This window comes from Helobdella robusta, assembly GCF_000326865.2.
Source record: "Helobdella robusta unplaced genomic scaffold HELROscaffold_82, whole genome shotgun sequence".
Taxonomy (NCBI): Eukaryota; Metazoa; Annelida; class Clitellata; order Rhynchobdellida; family Glossiphoniidae; genus Helobdella; species Helobdella robusta.
Window position 1 is genome coordinate 247,910 of NW_008705476.1, and position 20,586 is coordinate 268,495.

Consider the following 20,586-nt stretch of genomic DNA (forward strand, 5'->3'; position numbering starts at 1 on the left):
TCTGATTTTCATGTTGTCTCAGCTCCTCTATTTATACTCGTTTCAACTATACATTCTCATCATTTCAATCATTCGCATCAGTAAAAAACTTGTTTAATGTATATACTGCACTATTATACAGTCTTAACCACAATGCTAACCGTACTAAATTGAAGTCATCGAACGAACGCCTTCGAAACTTTCTGGTTGGCTGGTTGAATCTGCTATATTGCTTTTCATATAAACATATAATTGAATATAATATAATTTAATTATTTGTATACATGGATTCCAGTCACTTTATATATATATATAATAAAAATTCATTATAAAAGCAACAGTAATCAGTGCTATATATGTAAGCACGCAGTTCAAATTTTTCGGGGAGAATTCAAAATAGTTTGAGACCACACCTTGCTTAACATCCGATTCCAAGCCGAGCCAAGCCAAGCTGAGCCAATATGCATAGATTTAAAAGCGCTTTTATGTTAATATTTTGCTCGCTATATTTATATATTTTATAAATTCATTATAAAAAACAACAGTAGCCTTAACTTTATATGTACGCACGCAGTTCAAATTTTTCGGGGAGAATTCAAAATAGTTTGAGACCACACCTTGCTTAACATCCGATTCCAAGCCGAGCCAAGCCAAGCTGAGCTAATATACATAGATTTATAAGCGCTTTTATGTTAAAATTTTGCTCGCTATATTTTATAAATTCATTATAAAAACAACAGTAATCATTGCTATATATGTACGCACGCAGTTCAAATTTTTCGGGGAGAATTCAAAATAGTTTAAGACCACACCTTGCTTAGCATCTGATTCCAAGCCGAGCCAAGCCAAGCTGAGCCAATATGCATATATTTATAAGCGCTTTTATATTAAAATTTTGCTCGCTTTTTAAACGAATATCCCAATATAACAAATTCCCCATCCTATTTTAACTTTCTTTGATGCTTTTTAATCAGTCAGGTTACAAAAATCATTATCGATATCACAATGAAATCAATTTGAAATTTTTTTTTAATTATTGATAAAAATAACTAGTATATATAGTGTAGTAAAACGTTTAAAATTTTCTGAGAGAATTCACAATAATTTGAGACAACACCACAACACAATTGTACAATTTGAATGTGTAAATACAACATTATAAATGTATTATAACTACGTGTATATATCTGCCTCTGTATGATATTTTGTCAAATTTATTTGATGGGAATTGAATATAACCTTCATACCGGCTGATTAACTACCATGCAGTAAAATAACTACTGTTGACACCATTTCCTCCAACGATTTCGCAACGAATTGCCCATACCATATAATTAGAATAAACTCTTTCAATCAATGTTTAAATTTTTATATTGTCATTTATTCTTTCGTTTTTGTTTCTGTACTAATTTTCGTGTCAGATACAATAATTTAGTTTTCAAGTAAATTTTCATTTTCGTAGCTATACACAAACATGCCTACCTGTTGCATTTAAAAATTGCATTAATAATAAATAGAAATGAGAAAATTTCTGATGCATCTTTTCACAGGTTTATTTTCAAATTAACTTCACACTAAAATAAATGTAACAATATCCCTATACTCATTGAATAGAACTATTTTGTTTTACAATTACATATATTTTATTTTATAGACAATTATAATTTATAATGCTATCATGGATTACCATTTTATTATTAAAAGCAATATTTAAGAAATGTTTAGTTTCTGTAACAGTTTATAAAATTTCAGATTTCCTCAAAATGTAAAAATGCAAAACGATTGGATTAAGTGCATCAGACAGGAAATAAATGATTTCAAATGGCTTCCATCAAAAAATGCAAGAATATGCAGTGACCATTTCTGTAATAAAGATTATAAGGGTTATGATGGAGAAAGGAAGGTAATGCTGAAGAAAGCATTCCCATGTTTTCAAGTAAGTTATATTTATATGTCATCAGTTACACAAGGAAGCAATTCACATCATCATTATACATTGCAACATTCTTATCTATACAAAAAATATAAAATGCATTCACCAATATTCCATGTATTTTATTAAAACTTAGAAAGGGTATAATGACATTGTGAATAATAAACCCCGCTTAGGACTGGGATCATCATCATCATACCAATCACCATTACAAGTACAGCATTTTATATTAATGCTTAACAAGTTAACTAAATTGGCATAATCAAGTTTTTAAATGAAATACACATCAAGTATTTAATGTAACAAATAAATTAATAGAAAAATTTCTGGAAAAGTTTAAAAAAATTAGAACATATGACTCTGATCAAAAATCATTCGCGTTGACACTGCATTTGCATGGGCATAAGGCATATGATTATCTTTGGACAAATGGCTTACATCTTCCTCACACTAGGACATTAAGAAAGTAATCTTGTCATACCTGTTCAATAATTTTAATAAGATTGTTTTAAATAACTATTCTCAATGCCATTTTATTAACAGTACATTAAAAGGTGGCCAAAAAACATTGATGGTATGCCTGGGGTGATTTCTACAAACCTTATTGACTAATGGTGATGGGGATCCTCTGGAACTGTAGGATCATGACATTCAATCTAGTCATGGACTAGATTGAATGTCATGTCATACAATGTCATACAAACCTTATTGACTAATGGTGATGGGAATCCTCTGGAACTGTAGGATCATGACATTCAACCTAGTCATGGATTGAGAAATCAATCCTTGATATATTTGATAACAAACATTTATTATAATATAAGAATGAAAAAAGATGTAGGTGTAAGGCAAAATCTTACTGGAACTATTATTTTTAGCAATTTATGACTTTATCCATTTTCAATGATACCGATATTTTTAATTATTATTATCCAAATTATACTCATGCCTATATAAATTAATTTGATTGTGGCTATTTCTATGCTTAATTATTTTATTTACTTGCCATAGGTATGCACAGCATTTAATAAATTAATTATAATAATTAATAACACAACATTCTAAGTGCATAAAATATAATAAATTAAAAGTACAATTTTTACAAACCTCATTGGTTATGGTGATGGGGATTCTTTAAAACTGAATGATCATGATCTAACAAGTCATGGATCGATGAATCACTGGAATCACACATTATCTTTAATAAATTTAATAACAACATGTACTACAATTTAAGAATGAGGAATATTTTGTAAAACATTAAATGAAAAAAAATTTAGTTTGAATCACTCATAATTAATAAATTTTAATTAAATTGCAAGTTAGCTTGGGGAGTTTGAAGCTTCAATTGAACAAATTACAAAATTGTTTATTTTATAAAATTGATTGATAAGTTGTTTAATATATTTATTTAATTTAGTATATTTTTTATTGCCAGACCTAAGCATTGTAAATAAAAACTTTAAAACCAATCAAGCAATAGAATTTAGGATCTTAGGAACAAGTGCTGTTAGTTGTTAACTGTAGTGGTTGGTAGTTTCTAGTAGTCTAATCTGTTAATGTTCGTTAGTGTTATCTGTTATTTATTTCAATTAGTAATTAGAATCAGTAGAATTTAGTTTTAGCTTAATTATTAGAGTTTAGTAATTTAATTACTAATTAGTCGTCGTTTAGTGTTGTTACAGTTAATGAGTTTAAAAGTGTTGTTGGTGGTTCACAAAAAATTTTTTTTATTTAAAATGCAAAAAGATACTTAACCGTTATACAGCAATATCTATCCTAAAACAGCATCTAGTACCTTTTAAAACATTTTGAAATTTTAAATAAAAGCAATTTTCCGAAATTAGTAAATATACGATCGTAACTTTTGACTTGGGCGATAAAAAATCACCCTCCAATTTTCCTCCGGAAGTAAGCTCCTTGTTCGACCGTCAAAAATGAGCGAAGGCCGTTATATTTATTCTAATTATATGGTAGGTACCATTGAAAAATGTTCAATGGTTTGGAAACTTTGCGGCTTTACGTTACCATAAAATTTATAACTTACATTCACTTTTACATTAATCAATATTTATTATCCCCTAGCCGTACGTACGGTTAATTTTGTGTGTTTCCCTAATTTTCTTGTTTCATTGAATTTGTGAATAAATTAAACATGCCAAAACGTAAAAATCGCATGTCCGGGAGTATACGCTTGTACGATGGTAATTTGCCTCTTTAATTTTTTCATATTAAAGTTATTAATTTAATTAATTAATATTAATAAATTAATATTAATTTATTAATGTTAGTTAATCATATAATATTTTACAATAATTAATCATATAATATTTTAAAATAATATTGATGATTATTCATTTTTAAATTTCAAATAAAATTGTCTGTCGCTATCTGCTGATTTGTGATTATGATTTGATAAAAAATTCAACAATTTAAATTTTAATGATCTTTTTCTCAGAAAATTGTAAATCTTGTTTCGTCTTGTCAAACTGGAGTGATGTGTATGCAGAGTTAGACATGAAAGGTTTTTTTTACTGGAAGAACAAGGAGCCTGAGAACAGGGTCAAAGTTGCAGTAGGTTTCTGTTTTTGTACATTAAAAAAAATATTATTTCTTTTGAAGTTTTTTTTCCAATAATTAGGAATTTTATGCTTAATTTTTATTCAAATTTAATTAATAATTCTTGGATTTTTGTGATTGAATGTTATGTTAAACCAGTCATTTTTTTATTTGTCAGTCTGTTGAAAAAAAAATATTGAGAAACTGAGAAGTTCAGTTAAATTTAACAGTTGAGCTTAGTTGTTATTGTTAAGCATTATAATAAGTTATTATATATACTAACATTTTTTATTCTTACAATTTATTCAATTAAAAGTTATCAACTCTAGCTAATTCTATTTTACTTTCTCAAACTTGACAAGGACATCTACAAACAAATGGTTACCGGGTTTGACTGCAAGAGCCTTCCCTCTTGTCCAGTACCACCATCGGATGGATGCGTGAATAACATGTTTGCCTTTCCCAGTGTTCATGGTGATGGTTCTTTCGTTTTCTTTCTCTGTCATGCTCCTAGGAATTTTAGGTAGGTAAGTTGGCAAATGTAATTTAATGTTTTTTTTTTAAATTAAAGTTAACTTTTCAACGTATTGGGGAATTGAATATAAATAAATGAATGAATTAAAACAAATTTTGTGACAGTCTATGGATGGAGGTTTTCTTTTCTCACGTTAGCCATTTTTTTCTTATTTTTATTTCATTTTCTAATTCAAAGTTTCAAAAATTTAATTAATTTAAATAAAATAATCCAAAATACAAACTTTATTAAATAATATGTCTAAATTTAATTGCAATTTGCTTCTTTATCTCATGATTTGTATATATAGTTACATCAATCCATGTGTAATTGCATCAGTATGTAGTACATTATCATCAATAAATTCTGTAACATCTGTAAATTTCATTAAACTGTGAAATCTTATCAATATATTCAATTACATCAGCATAAGTAAACACATCAATCAGCATAATTTATTCCCAAATTTTAAGTATTTTTTTTCATTATTTAAAATAAAACCAGAAAGCCAAAAGCTACTAACCCTAACAAGCTGCTAATATTTCATTCCATAGTTTCCAAGGGCATCAGATCTTAGAAGAGGTTCCAGCAACAATGATGCCAACCACAACCACACTCAACTGCAAAACTCATTTGTACCACAACCAGCAACACCACCACCACCAGCAGCAGCAGCTGCATCATCATCTGCATCTTCATCTCAGTTTCGTCTTCAATACTTAGGTAGGTATGAATTGTATTTGTGTAATGTAATTAAAATTTAAAACTCTCTTTGTGTTTTATGAATGGTGAGAGTTGGTTTTATTTAACTTGTTTCATTAACTGGCGTTTAGTGATGCGTTGTGTGATTCTTAGACTCATTATTAATTCAGCTAAAACATCAAATCTTTGAACATTTTCAGATTTTAACAGCGATGAAGACACTAATGACGACAGTACATCAAGGTATCCAACACATCAACAACAACAGCATCAACAACAACATCTACAAAAACTTTTTATTGACACCTCAAAACAAGCTCAACAAAATCGAAAACGACAGTACAAAACATCTCATTCCAGATCAGACCTCTCTGTCAGACATTCTCCTATACAAAAAAGTAACTTAAAATCATACCCCACAACAGCATACAATCACACACAACACATCATACCACACAACAGTATGCAATCACACTACAGCATGCAATCTTACACTACGCAACAACTTGATTTCAATCTTCTCATAAGGCACCAATGCACTTACCAACAATAGATGATTCGAAAAAGCAGAAGAGACAGACGAATGACGAGGGCCAGGCAGTCTTCTTGAAGGTTGGCACATTGAACGTGGCGTCATCTGAAAACTGGCAAAAGTACATACCTGCTATGATGCGTGAGAGGCGGTTCGATTTCTGCTGCCTGCAACGAATTAAAATGTCGCACCGTCTGTTGACAGATATCGGCGCCGGTAATAAACTGTTCTGGACGGGTAGGAGTAATGAGGGCGTGGCTATCGTCGTCTGCGGAAAGTATGCGCATAAAGTTCAAGACGTTGTGAAAGTTCATGATCGGATCATTCATCTGAAGGTCAGAACAGACAAACATCATCTGCTCAATGTATTTTCAGTTTATGCGCCTGAGTCAGAACGTTTCTTAGATGAAAAGGAAGATTTTTATTTTCAACTAAAAGATTTGATCGTTGGCATTGATGATTCAGAGTTGGTCGTTATCTGTGGAGATTTTAATGGCCAGGTGGATTGTGATCGGGGGCACGATAGGGGGGTACATCTCGGTAGGACGGTGGGCGAGCAAACCTTCGAAGGGGCACTGCTCTGGAAGTTCGCATCAGAAATGAAATTGTCACTTGCCAACCTTTGTTCCAAAAAAAAATTCGAATCTTTGGTAACGAACAATGTTGGAGGAGATGGCAGGGTGTTTGATTATATTTTGGTGCCAGAGAAAGATAAAAGATGGCTGAAAAATTGTTTTACTTCGAAAGTTGAGAATGATTGCCAGCATAGGATGGTAGTTGCCATATTGAGAATTGAGGTTGGAACAAGAGATCGAGATATTCGTCTTAAATCCGGACTCTGACTATCAACAACCGTGATGAAGATTATTTTTTTGATTAATTTTTTTTTATTTAATTTAAAACTGCGGGATTAATTACAATTTCAACGAATATGATTTGCTTTACATTCTTTGATGAATTTTTATATATGAAAATTAATAATTCATTTAACTGACTCTTGTGACACCTTTCCTCGAAAAATTTTGCCGCTTTATATATATGAAAATTATTTAAATTTTTATTCATTCATTTATAAATAAACTATGCCTACAACATATAAATAAATTAAATATGAAGGTGTTAACAAAACGTGAAAATATAATTGCAGTTTTTAATATACGCTTTCCGTAGTTTTTGTACTTTATCTACTGCTGTGATCGCCGATATTGCGTTCTACTAGCGATAAAAAAAATGGCGAAGGAAAGCATCGATGGAATCGATTTGTACGCCGATGTCGACGATTTTGGACCAGTTAGTTATATTTCCCATCATTTTTTAATTTTGATTTTATTTTTATTTTTCCGGAAAATTTTGAAATGCTCTCTCCGCTTAATAATGCTTTTTCTATTGCTGTTTTTTTGCTTGCTCTGCTCTAACTCTGCTGATTTGAATTTGTTTCATTTCATTCTGCATTCAATTCCAATTCAAAATTTGCATATAAATAATTATACATTAATATAGCTGTTTAAAACTGGCTAATTAATTCACTATTGAAACACTTTCATTTTCTATCTATGACCTATCTATCTCTTCTTATGTATTGTATGTGTGGCTAAGCTAAGGATTTTTTAACAAAATTTTAATAAATTAATTTAAAATTTGATAAAAAGTACTTTTTTTCTTTATTAACCTTTCTTTCAGTCAAAATTTCAGTTTAAATCACTATAAAATATAATCTAATCAATGAAATGATAAGCTTTTTTTAGTTTCCCTTTCATATTTTAATTTCTTTTTAATAATAACTAAACAAGGATCATGAATATCAGGACTCAGAAATGTTTGATGTAATGGCTTCTCGGCATGGTGACCCATTCGAAGACGTTAGTAAACTCATACTCTAAACTTTATTAAATAAATAATCATAATGTGAGCTAAATTGACTCTTATAGATTAAATTAATATTTTTATAAAATAAATAAATATATAAATAAATAATTAATAAAACAAGCTAAAACTAATTATTAACAAACAAATAATTGTATAAATAAATAATAAAGATTGCTAAAAAAACTAATTATTAACAAGCAGACAAAGTATTCAAGTCAGTATTCCAGGCACTCATCATTCAATGGTAAAAAATTCTCACTGTATGTTGCTAACTTATCTTGGGTAAGAAATTTTGAATAATTATTAGCATAATTATCTTATCATTATGCATATTATTGTTATAATTATCTTAAATTATGAATATTCTTGATAGTTTTTATTCTCTAATTAAACTCATTTATAATCTATTGGAAGGTTAATTAAATGGATAATTTAGTTTGATAATTATGCTTAATTAATTATAATAATTTTAAAATTTATAAATACAAAAGTGGACGACAGATAAAGATTTGGCCGATGCCATTGCCAGCCTTGGAATCAATGACCTCATAGATATAAAGTTCCACGAGAATAGAGTCAACGGGCAATCCAAAGGGTCAGTTTCATAATTTTTTTATTTTATTTGCTAACTTATTTATTTATTAATATAATTTATTATATTATTTTATAATATTATTTTTGTGTCTATTGTGTTATATTCTTTTTTCTTCGTCCTCATCATTGTCATCATTATTTTCATCATCATAGTTTTGCAACAGTAACAGTAAACTCTGAAATGAGTTCAAAAATTTTGTTGGACAAATTATCAAAACGTGAGATTCATGGTCAGCAAGTTGTGGTCACTCATTGCACGGCTATGGCGCTAAAGCAGTTTGATACTTCAGCGGCCACTGCTGCCACTTCATCAGCTTCGGCTACCGCTGCTGGCAAGAAGGAGCCTGCTTCACCAATGTACAACGGTTAGTAGGTTGATGGATGGTTGGTTTGTTTTTTGATATTTCAACAGAAGCTTAGGTGTTTGATTTTTTTAAATTTAAAACAAAATTACAAAAACAGGTCAACAGCCATTAGCAGCGCCGCCATCTCATCTATCACAGCCACAATTTCGCCTGCGTCCACCACCTCAGCCGCACCAGCAGCAACTTCAACATCAACAACCACCCCACCAACAACAACTTCATTCTTCTATCATCAACATGCCAACAACTCGTCCGGGTCATCCACCTAATCTTGCACAAGGGCCCACTCCAAATCATCCTGGACCATTGCTAGGGGGCCCAGGGCAGTCCCCTCGTGTTCTTCTGCCCTCTGGTCCCAACACAGCCTTACCCCCACCTGCTCTTACTGGAATGGTTGGAGGTGGTGGAGGTGCTGTTAGACATTTTGGTGGTTAGTGGTTGTTCCTATTTATTGTATATATCATTGAGTTCATTCCAACAGCTTTGTTTTTTTTTGTTCATTGTCAAAAGTATTTATATTATTTTAGAATATTTCAGCGTTATGCTATGTAATTTTATGGTGCTTGTTGTACCATGTTCATGTGTATTACAGTTGGACCATTCGGCACACGTCAACACAAATATTTAATGATTATTTATGACATTAACGTTGTTGGCAACAGCGCTAACAACAACATTTTTAATTAAGAGCATTAACAACCCATTTATAACAACATCAGTAGAAGTTTTTACAACACAAAAACATACATACTCACAGTAAACTATAAACAACAAAACAGAGAGTAACACAAACGAAAACATTACATACAAACAAACAGCAGGACCTTCAGGCATAGCAGGGGGTCTACAACCCTCCTCTCTCCATCCACCCGGATTGACAGGGGCCGGACCGGGGCTGACAGGTATGGGCATGGCTGGAGCAACCGGAGGGGGCCCAGGGGTGGCCCCATTGACGCCCAACGTCAACCCTATCCAGTCACCGCATCACCCCCCTCATCATCTTCCTCCTGGGCAGTTACAAGTTGTTGGTGGACCACCACATCAACAACAACAACAGCATCAACAATTGTTACTGCAGCAACAACAGCACCGAGGGCAAATGCCTAATTTGGTAGTTTTCTGCATGTTGTTGTTTGAAATATCAATTGTTTGTTATTATTTTTGTTACTGTTGTTGTTGTTGTATTTACTGTTTTTGGTGTTGTTTTTTTTGTCGTTGTTTTTGTTTCCATGATTTCATTTTTTAGCAAAAATCCATTAAATAAATTTTTATTCATTCATACTGATAATTCTTTTTTTCATTTTTGTATGGAATGATTGAGTGATAATTGATTGATTGAACGAATGATAGATTGAACGAATGATTGATTGATTGACTGACTGATTACATAATTGTGGTTGGTTGGTTGATTGATTGAATGTATGACTTAATGATTAGTTTAATGACTGAGTGATTGAATTAATAAAAATTAACTGATTGGTTAATTGATTGATCATGTATAATTGATAAATTAATTATATGGGTAAATGAATGGGTGTTTTCGTTGTTACATATAATTAGTAACGTAATTATTATAACTATTATAATTATTAGTAATACTTTCATTGCAATCGTAGTCATAATTAATTATCTTAGTCACAATTAATTATCTTAGTCATAATTAATTATCTTAGTCATAATTAATTATCTTAGTCATAATTAATTATCTTAGTCATAATTTATTTTTATAATCTTCAAGTTGAGAGCACCTCCATCAATGGGATTGAGAGGTGTAGTGCCACCCAGTTCCATGGAATTGAGAGCAGGTTGTGATGATGATGATAGTGATGGTGGTGGTGATGACCTGGTGACAATGAGGATGATGATGATTATGACGATGGTGATGACGATGATGTTCATGATGATGAAGATGATGTTTTGGATGATGATGATTATGACGATGGTGATGATGATGATGATGTTCAGGATGATGATGGTGCAGTTTATATTGATGGTTGTTTTAATAGCATTGGGGTGATGATGGCGACGATGTAATGAGTGAGATGATGATGATGATGCCAATGTCAATTTATGACAAATTTCCGCAATTAATTTAAAATATATAGTGAAAAATTTAACTAATCTTTCGTATATATTATAAAATATCGTTGTTATCACTATGAATGTATTGTTAATGATTAATTATAATTGAACATAATTTTTAATCATAAAAGATCATTATGATCCTAACCTATTCATAATTATTAATTATGAAGGGTTTCAACAGCCTCCACCAGTTGTTGTTCGTCAGTCGCTTGGGCAGATTGTCCTACAACAACAACAACAACAACAAAATGTTCTTGGCATGTGTTTGTTCTTTGTTTGTACGCTTGTTGTCTGATTATAAATGTGCAAGGGTTTATTTCATTGAGGTGTTTGCTAATGATTGAGCGATTAATTAATGAGTTTATTGATTGTTTGTTTAGTTGATTATTCTATCGGTCGATTGATTTCATTGGTTGGTTGATTGATTGGTCAATTGATTGATTGATTTGATTGGTTGAGCAGGCAATCCAGGAGGCTTAGTAGCTCTGCATCCACAGCAGCAACAGCCAATCACATTGCAGCAAGGCATACCAGCCAATCAGCAATTAACTTTCCAGAACATTCAACAACAGCAACAACAAATTCCACAACAACACATATTCCAACAACAACAGCAACAACAACAGCACCTACAACAACAATTATTACATGGGGTAATGAAATTGGTGGACTTGATTTATCATTAATTTTTTATCCATTTCATTTTCATTAGACCTTCCACAATATTACTTACTTAATTAAAGTTATTTAAGTTATTTGTTTTATTTTAAAAAATTTGTTTACCTTTTTTTAAAAAAATAATCCGACAATAGCAGCCGACTGATGTATTGGGCAGGCAGATTCCATTGTTCCAGCAGCCAGCTGTAGATCCGTTCAGGGAAAGGTTTGTTTGTTTGTCTCTTTGTTCGTTGGTTGGTTGGTTGATTGGTTTGCTGTCTGGCCGGTTGGTTTGTATTGTTCTAATTGTTTTGTTTGTTTAAAAGTTTAAAATCTGTTGAATGAATGAATGTTAATAACAATAATAATAATGAAACAATTGAATGTTAATAACAATAATAATGATGAAACAATTGAAAGAAATCCCCTCGGACAACCCATCCTACACGGCACTCCCATCATCACTCCATCCCCTTCTAATTCTTCTTCATCTCTCCCGTTGGACATGTACGCGAGGGAGAGAGCAGAGAGAGAACAAGCGGAGAGAGAGCACATTGACAAAGATTGGCGCCAGCAACAGCAGCTGCAACAGCAGCTTCAACAGCAACAGTCCCAATTTAGTCCTCAGTCCAGAGAGCAAGTTAAAACTGAAGCCAGTTCGTCGGCCACACAACAGCATCAACAGCAACAACAACAGCTGTCAGATATGCAAGAGTTTGAAGATATCTTACAGAGGAATAAATCTGTATCAAGTAGTGCTATCTCAAGAGCCGTGCAAGACGCCAGTGCTGGTTGGTTGGCTAGTTGGTTGGCTGGTTGGTTGGTTTATAGGATGGTTTTTGATTGGTTGGTCTCTTTTTTATGTTTTTGGCGGACTTGATCGATTGAAACTGGCTTACTAAGCTAATTACAGATATAGAAGAGATAAAATTTTTGATAAAATTCACACAGCTAGATCATAACTCGCAACCTCCTTCCCTCATATACTCACAACACAAACGCAGGTGAATATGCAAGTGCCATAGAAACGTTGGTGACTGCAATCTCCCTCATCAAACAGAGTAAGATTGCCAGTGATGATAGATGCAAGATCCTCGTGAGCTCTCTTCAGGACACACTACGTGGCATTGAGGATAAATCCTATGGATCTAAGTAAGGATACACTATCATTTTCTTGTGGGTGTTTGGGTCATTTTAGAGCTGCACTGTGATTGGTTAATGTGTTAGGGTCATTTTAGAGCCAGGCTGCAGTACGTTTTTGGGTCATATTAGGGCTGCTTTTTGGTTTGTTCATGTATTTGAGTTGTTTTTATCGTTTGCAAATTTAGATTTTTTTGTGTGAGTCATTTTTATTATACTTGAAACTTTGGTTTTTGAGATGATAGCAGCCATTAAATAAATTTTAAAAATCCCACACAATCAAACGAAACAAGGTCATCACGGAGCGACCACCGTAGATCTAGGTCGCCGAGGGATCGATCCACCACGAAGACATCCTCCCGCCACAATCGCAGTCGAAGCCGCGATCGCGACTACAGGGAGAGTCGGAGCAGCCGAGACAAAGACAGGTACTACGACAAGTACGACTACAAGGATCGGGACTACAAAGAGAGTGCCAGGGACTACAAGGAGAGTAGCAGTAGGGACTACAAAGAGAGTAGCAGTAGGGACTATAAAGATAGTGGGAGAGATTATAAGGATTATAAAGAGAGTGGGAGAGATTATAAGGAGTATAAGGAGAGTAGATCCGGGAGACACTGATGAAGAGAGAGGGTCTGTTTGGCTCTGTTTCTTATAAAGGTTTTGGACTTATTTGAAAGGTCTGTGTGTTTTGTGTTTGTTTGTTTGTACGTCATTTGTGTGTTTGTTTGTTGTTTGTTTGTATGTTGTTTATATGTTTTTCAGTTGATTTTTAACAATGTTTTGTATGTTATTTTTGTTGTCAAGTTTGTACGTTTGTGTACAAGGTTTGTCTTTTTTCATTTATTCATTGTGTAACTATTTTAATTTACAATAACATTTATTTATAATGAATTTATTTTTTGGTTGATGATAATAATAATAATTTATTAATTTATTCAATAATATTTTATTTATAGTTACATTTTCATTTCTCGGCATATCTCCATTGATATAACCCGAGATCACGTTCTAAATATAGCTGACCAATGAGATGGCTGAGTGATTGAAGAACGGATGATTGAATGAACGAGTCAGTAAATGAATGAATAAAGGAATGAATGAATGAATGAATGGTTAAGTGAATGAGTAAAAGAGTTGTTGAGATATTAATGGTTCGTTGATTGACTGAGTCATTGGTTGATTGATACTTTGAATGATTGGTTAATTTTATTTATCCCTTCGGTGATTGGTTGGAAGAATGGATGCTAGGATGGATGGATGGATTGATTGATCTTGTAGAGAAATGACTGAGTGATTAATGAATGAGTTGATTGAATGAATGAATGAATGATGAAATTATATGTAATTTGAGATAGATATTGATGATGATCTTGCCAGTTTATTGTTCGGTCGGTTATTATTTTAACTCCATGTAACTTTGATCCAACCAGGAAATTATGGAAATAAATTTCTCATTTTGTTTTTATCCGAAAACTCTTCCAATGTTATGTGATAATATTTCTACTTGGAAATTCATTTGAAAACTAATTGTATCATATTTGATGCTATTCTTTTTTCCATATTTGTTAGATTGATCAGTTGATTGATTGGTATAATTGATTGATTGATCGGTCGGTTGATTGATGGCTGATTGTTTAATTGGTTGACTAAACAACTTAATTGGCAAAATATTAAGAGCGGTCTAATTATGCCGTGATGAATGTGTATTTTCGCTTTTTCGCCCTAGTTCTAGCTCTATATTGTGATTTTATGATGAACAAAATACGCACCAACAGCCATGTTGCTAGAGTTGTTTTTGTTGGATTGTCATTTACATTTTAAAACTTTTCAGAATTTTATGATTTTTTCTTTCAAACTTTACCTTTCTTCAGGAAAAGTGTAGATACATTTTTTAAAAGTTTATTTTCATTCGCCGTTAAGATGTGCATCCTTCAAATAATCATGATAATGAATGAATGCTAATTTTTATTGTTATTATCATCGTTATTATTGTTGTTATTATTATTGTTGTTATTATTATCACTATAATTACTATTGTAGTTGTTTTATATTAATCGTTAAAATTCATCGCCTGTGATTAATTTGATTTTTTTCAATCACTCTTATGTGGCAGCATCTACTAGATGTTATGTAATACACTATACTTCAAACATCTAAATAATATTGTGTATATATATATGTGTTTGTGTGTGTGTTTGTTTATTCGTGTATGATGTGTGACAGCGTTGAAATTATGATTGATGAGCTTCGAGATAGTTCCAGTCTTATGCTAATGAGTTAGTATCATAATGCCTCTTGTTTGTATTTTATTCAAGTGTTTTTCTTTGTATTTTTAAAATTTTTGTTTTTTTTTTGTTTTTTAATTTTGCCTCTCAGTTATTTCTAGATTGTTTTTCAAAAATTGTATATTTCCTGTTTATAGTTGTTTTTAGCTATGATATTGAATCAAAGTTTTAATGAGGGTAGTTTTGTATCAGAAACTAGGCTCTTTTAGCTGTATGCGCGTGTATTTGATATATATATACATATATATATATATATACATTTATATAGCGCTCTAGTAAAGATTACAATCTCTACTGGACGTGTATTGGTTTTTGTTTTTACATTTTATACCAATTATTATCTCATCCAATCGTTGGTTTTGTTTTTGTTTTTTATCCTTTTTTTCAAATATTTTTTGGTTTATTTGTTTCTGCCGCTGATTTGGCATATTTTTTTATGTTTTGTTTAGTTTATTTTTTGAGAGCTATGGCTTATTGGTCGGGTATTTGTTTATTCACAAGATTGAAACGTTGGTAGATGAGTTACTGAATAAATGAATGAATGAATGAGTTAGTGAATGGATGAGTAAGTGAATGAGTTAATGAATGAATGAACGAATGAATCAGTGAGTAAGTGAATGTTTTATTCATCTTCAAAAATCAAGTCGGTTAATAATGACCATTTTAGAAGTTTTACGAGAAGTAATACAACTTATACAAGAAATTTTACGATATCCCCAAAATATTTTTCAACATATCCAAAACATTTTACAATATTTATAATTAAACATGTTTTATCTGTCTTATTAGGAATATAGAAGTATAAGAAATTCTGAGTTCAGTGGTTAACAAGTGTTGTAAATTATTTTGAAGATGTTGTAAAGTATTTCGGAAATGTTGTAGAATTTCTTGGATAAGTTGTAACATTTCTCGTAAAAACTGCTATGATTTTGTTGATTTTAACGATGATTAAGATGAGGATTGTTACATTTACGATGATCAATCGTTACATCATTTTATTTTTGTTCCGATATTTTCATGTGTAATTGTTTGTGTGTGTGTGTGTGTGTGTGTGTGTGTGTGTGTGTGTGTGTGTGTGTGTGTGTGTGTGTGTGTGTTTGGAATACTTGAGTAAATATCACGGATAGAAGTTCTATCTAAATGGTATCAGGTTCAGTATTTATTACTTTCATTAATTATTAAGATCATTTTAATTTTAAATATTTCAGTGGTGATTTTTCTTTTTAATGTTGTGACTGAAATTATTTCAAAGATGTCTGCATGCTGTTTTTTTTTTCAAAATTCAAATCTTATGTCGTGTTTTTCAACGAATTTTCAGGACATTCAAATCAAAGTCGTCAAATCTATTTTTCTGGCTCTATTATAATTGCTTATTCCTCTCTCTTTCTCTCTCTCTCTTTCGTTGTCTTTCTTTTTCTCTTTCTTTATCATCTATTTGTCTGTCTATCTACCTGTCTATCTCTTTATCTATCTATATCTATCTATCTATCTATCTATCTATCTATCTATCTATCTATCTATCTATCTATCTATCTATCTATCTATCTATCTATCTATCTATCTATCTATCTCTCTTTCTATCTCTCTTTCTATCTCTCTTTCTATCTCTCTTTCTATCTCTATTTAGATTTACTCTTACGAATGTGCCAGTATTTTAATCTGTGCAATGTTGTGTAATTCAACTTTGATCTGTTTGCTATGGTGCTAAAAAGGCTATTTTGAAATTAAGCACAGGCAGACTTTTTACGTCAGATGCGTCGTCAACTAAGCGCCTGATACTAAGCAGATAATACGTTTGTTACTAAACTCCTTCGCGCCAAAAATCAAACTTCACTTTACTTTTTTCTTGACCTGGAAAATGTTTTAATGATTATTATTATTTTATTTTATTTGTACTTCTTGTATTTATTATTAATAATTATTTTTTTTTGTCAACAAAGTATTATTTTTCTATATATTCGTTGCCTAACTAAATTTTTTCTGTCCGTCAGTTTAGTTAGTAGCAGATGAGTATCAATATACCGGTTCAGAAATGCATTTTCAAATTAAAAATCTTTGGTTCATGTGTTCGTATGTATATATGCTTGCGTATTTGTGTGTGTGTTATGTATGCATATATGTGTGCATGGATGTATGCATTCACACATATACAAATATATAGAATGTATTAAAGTCTTTCAAGTCGATTTTTTTCATTTTCGCAACCTTTTACCATTGAACAGGCAAGACAGACAGACCAAACGTCATCTTTATAAAAACTTGTTGTAATTAGTTGTTTGTTACTTTCGTACGTTACACATTCTCCATTACAACAACATCACAGTACATTGCAACTATCTTTTACTTTCATGTTACATTACACTTTTTACACATACAGCACGCACGCACACGCACACATAACACGATGTTTTATGTTATTATATAATGTGTAGGTTATATTAGTTAATTCTTTCTAGTCAACTTAAGCTACTAAAAAAATATTGTCAAGTATCTTTTCGTATTTTTTGATGTCACTAGCTTTTGACTGCTTCGAGTTGGTGTTATGGAGTTTAGTATGGGTATTTTGTGTATTATTATTATTATTCAGTTATGATTGTTATTATTATTATTCAGTTATGATTGTTATTAATATTATTGTTGTTTCGCTGGCCGTTTGTGGATGTATACCTCTATAGTTGTTTTATTATTATTATTATTATAGTTTATAATAATTATTATTAGAATTAGTAGTATAATTATTAAATTATTATTATTTCTATTAAAAATTTTTAATATCAAAGACCATCCCATTTGAAAGGCATACTTCAACGTTTAGCGTCTCCTTGTTCTATGCTTGACTGGCGCCTATGTCATTTTAACACCACACATACACACACACGCACACACACATGTATATATATATATATATATATACCATATATATATCATCTATGTATATATTATAGCGTATATGCCTTTTATCATTTTTGGTTTATCTTTATGTGTATAATTTTGATTAGTGTGTATGTACATATATTTGGATGTTTTATTTACTATTATCTGAGCTCTTGCTTATTGTTAGTAAAATCAATTTTTGTTTTCTGTTTATATTTATTTTGTTATTTATTCAAATTTGTCGAGGCCTTACATATAGCGCTGAACTCTTGCAAAGTTTTCTAAATTTTTTCGTCCGAATTATACTAAATTTGAGATTTCATTTATTTTATCTCTTGAGACATGTAACATGCCGACAAATGTAGTTATATACACGTTTGATGTGATCCAGCTAACGATAAATTTACATTTTTAGACATTTACATAGTTCGAGTTTCGTTTAATACGTGTATTTGAAGATCGTCATCCGCCTAACAAACCTTTTTTTATACAACATTCTTTAGTGTGAATTCACTCAACCTCAACCTTTTAATTAATCAATCAAATGGTATTAATTGACCTTTTAATTTATTACTTAAATAGTATTAATTGACCTTTTAATTAATTACTCAAATAGTTATCTTACCTATATGTATATCGTTACATCTGTTGTTATCGGCAAAACTGGGCATGTTTCGTATATCCACAACATAGGACTGAACTTTCAGCTTCATTTTTTTTTCCTGCTAGTGGCAAACACACAAACACTATTTACAAACACAATCTACAAACACTATCTACAAACACTTTCATAAACAGGCACGCGCATCCATAAATGTTTTACCTTACCTGGCCATTCTTCCGTATGCAATCTTAGTCGATTTATTGGTGGGTTTTTAGTTAGAAAATCCAGAGTTGTAAAAAAAATTATGATGTTGTTCTGACATGTCTGAACATCTTCAGAATACAAACACACGCACGCACACACTTTTACGTACAAACACACAGCTATATTGACACCTACATATATATAGACACCTACGTATATATATTTATACCCACACAAGCATACATGTATACACAGCCATGCACTTTGACATAACATAACAACATGCATATTTACAAACACACGTTAACACATATAAAGCTACAGATATTTACACATACAAATGCGGAACACACCTGAACAACACATGCATAAATTATTTTTTCTTTAATTTTATACAAGCCCGATATGTTTATTATATGTGCGTTAGCTTTTCTCTTCATGAATAAAAAAAAAACCATTCTCTGTCAAACGTATGCTATAAATATTAATAATAATGGTCTAATGTCTCTATTCATCTGTTTTCCTATATATTTCAGAATTATATTATAATTATTATTTTATTATTATTATTTCATTATTATTTTTATTATTATCATTATGTCCAGAATACATACATTTGGATATTTTGATCTCTTAAACGTTACTTTATAGTTTTATTTATTTATTATTACATATTATTATTTATTATTATTATTATTTTGTTTTTTATTGTCTGTGACTAAAAAAGATGGAGTTGCCTGTTCAGATATAGGCCATGTGTTTATTTTGTCTTGTTTAGTTAAGTAAACAAATTTATTATTATTATTGTTATTACTATTATTATTTATTATTATTGTTATTTATTATTATTATTATTCTTTTCCGGGAAAAATTTTTTTTAAAAAATGACATCTCGTTTGCATTGAAAGGTAAGCTTAAAAATAACAAAGTGGAATGACAGACGAGATGATGAAAGCGGAATAATAATGAGAATAATAATAATAAATAAGGATAATAATAATAAATAATATTGGTTATGAAAGTTAACTGGTTTTATGTGTAATGGAAATACTTTTTAAGAAAAATACATAGAGTATAGTAAAATAATTATAAAAGAATTATATTTATTTTTAATATTATTATAATTTTGGACCAAGGTGCCTTTTTATCTTTTTGTGATCACGCACACACGTACGCACATATATATATATATATATATATATATATGTTGGTAATAGTGCATATTTTTTTCTATATTCTATAAATTCTACCGAATGTGTGGCGTTAATAAAACGAACTACATACATATTAACGCCACACATTCGTTTGTATATATAGAATTTTGTATATATATATATATATATATATATATATATATATATATATATATATATATATATATATATATATACGTAATTTTTTAAGGTTAAAATTTTCCATTTATTGGTTTATAATTATTAGTTTATTTTTCTATTTATATTTACTTTTATATTTTTTGAAAAAAAAATAATGATTTTTTTGATATTTTTGTTATCTGTGATAAATTAAATGTTTGTATTATTTATTTCATGTTTCTCTTAGATCCATGCAGTTGAAGAAGAAAATGTGATTGGCTGCGGACAAATTTTCTACCATTTAACTATCGGTTGACTGATTGATTGATTGATTTATTAATTTATTTATTGATTGACAATAATTGATGGTTGATTGA

General features: G+C 30.7%; 4 protein-coding genes across 4 annotated transcripts in view; 2 read left to right on the top strand and 2 right to left on the bottom strand.

Annotated features, from left to right (window-relative positions):
• HELRODRAFT_194538 (hypothetical protein) overlaps positions 1-845 on the bottom strand; it is a gene marked incomplete at its 5' end in the record, with an annotated part of 8,659 nt that extends 7,814 nt beyond the window's left edge. Inside the window, 2 exons of the mRNA XM_009032520.1 lie at positions 141-211; positions 792-845. Coding sequence (XP_009030768.1) covers positions 141-211; positions 792-845 — 125 coding nt within the window. The remainder of the gene's footprint in view (positions 1-140; positions 212-791) is intronic.
• Positions 846-4,806: 3,961 nt separating this feature from the next.
• Positions 4,807-5,684, bottom strand: HELRODRAFT_182217 (hypothetical protein; the record flags this gene model as incomplete). The annotated part of the gene is made up of 3 exons (XM_009032521.1): positions 4,807-4,981; positions 5,139-5,172; positions 5,591-5,684. 3 exons carry the CDS (start codon positions 5,682-5,684, stop codon positions 4,807-4,809), a joined length of 303 nt encoding a protein of 100 aa, XP_009030769.1.
• Positions 5,685-5,899: 215 nt separating this feature from the next.
• Positions 5,900-7,061, top strand: HELRODRAFT_182218 (hypothetical protein; the record flags this gene model as incomplete). Its single annotated transcript, XM_009032522.1, has 2 exons — positions 5,900-6,085; positions 6,216-7,061. 2 exons carry the CDS (start codon positions 5,900-5,902, stop codon positions 7,059-7,061), a joined length of 1,032 nt encoding a protein of 343 aa, XP_009030770.1.
• Positions 7,062-7,445: 384 nt separating this feature from the next.
• HELRODRAFT_194539 (hypothetical protein) lies at positions 7,446-13,547 on the top strand (the record flags this gene model as incomplete). The annotated part of the gene is made up of 13 exons (XM_009032523.1): positions 7,446-7,509; positions 8,010-8,078; positions 8,287-8,367; positions 8,577-8,680; positions 8,833-9,044; positions 9,142-9,474; positions 9,866-10,065; positions 10,783-10,849; positions 11,258-11,379; positions 11,942-12,012; positions 12,207-12,571; positions 12,791-12,938; positions 13,220-13,547. The coding sequence occupies exons 1-13, from the start codon at positions 7,450-7,452 to the stop codon at positions 13,545-13,547; spliced, it is 2,160 nt and encodes a 719-aa protein (XP_009030771.1). The 5' UTR covers positions 7,446-7,449.
• Positions 13,548-20,586: the final 7,039 nt, after the last annotated feature.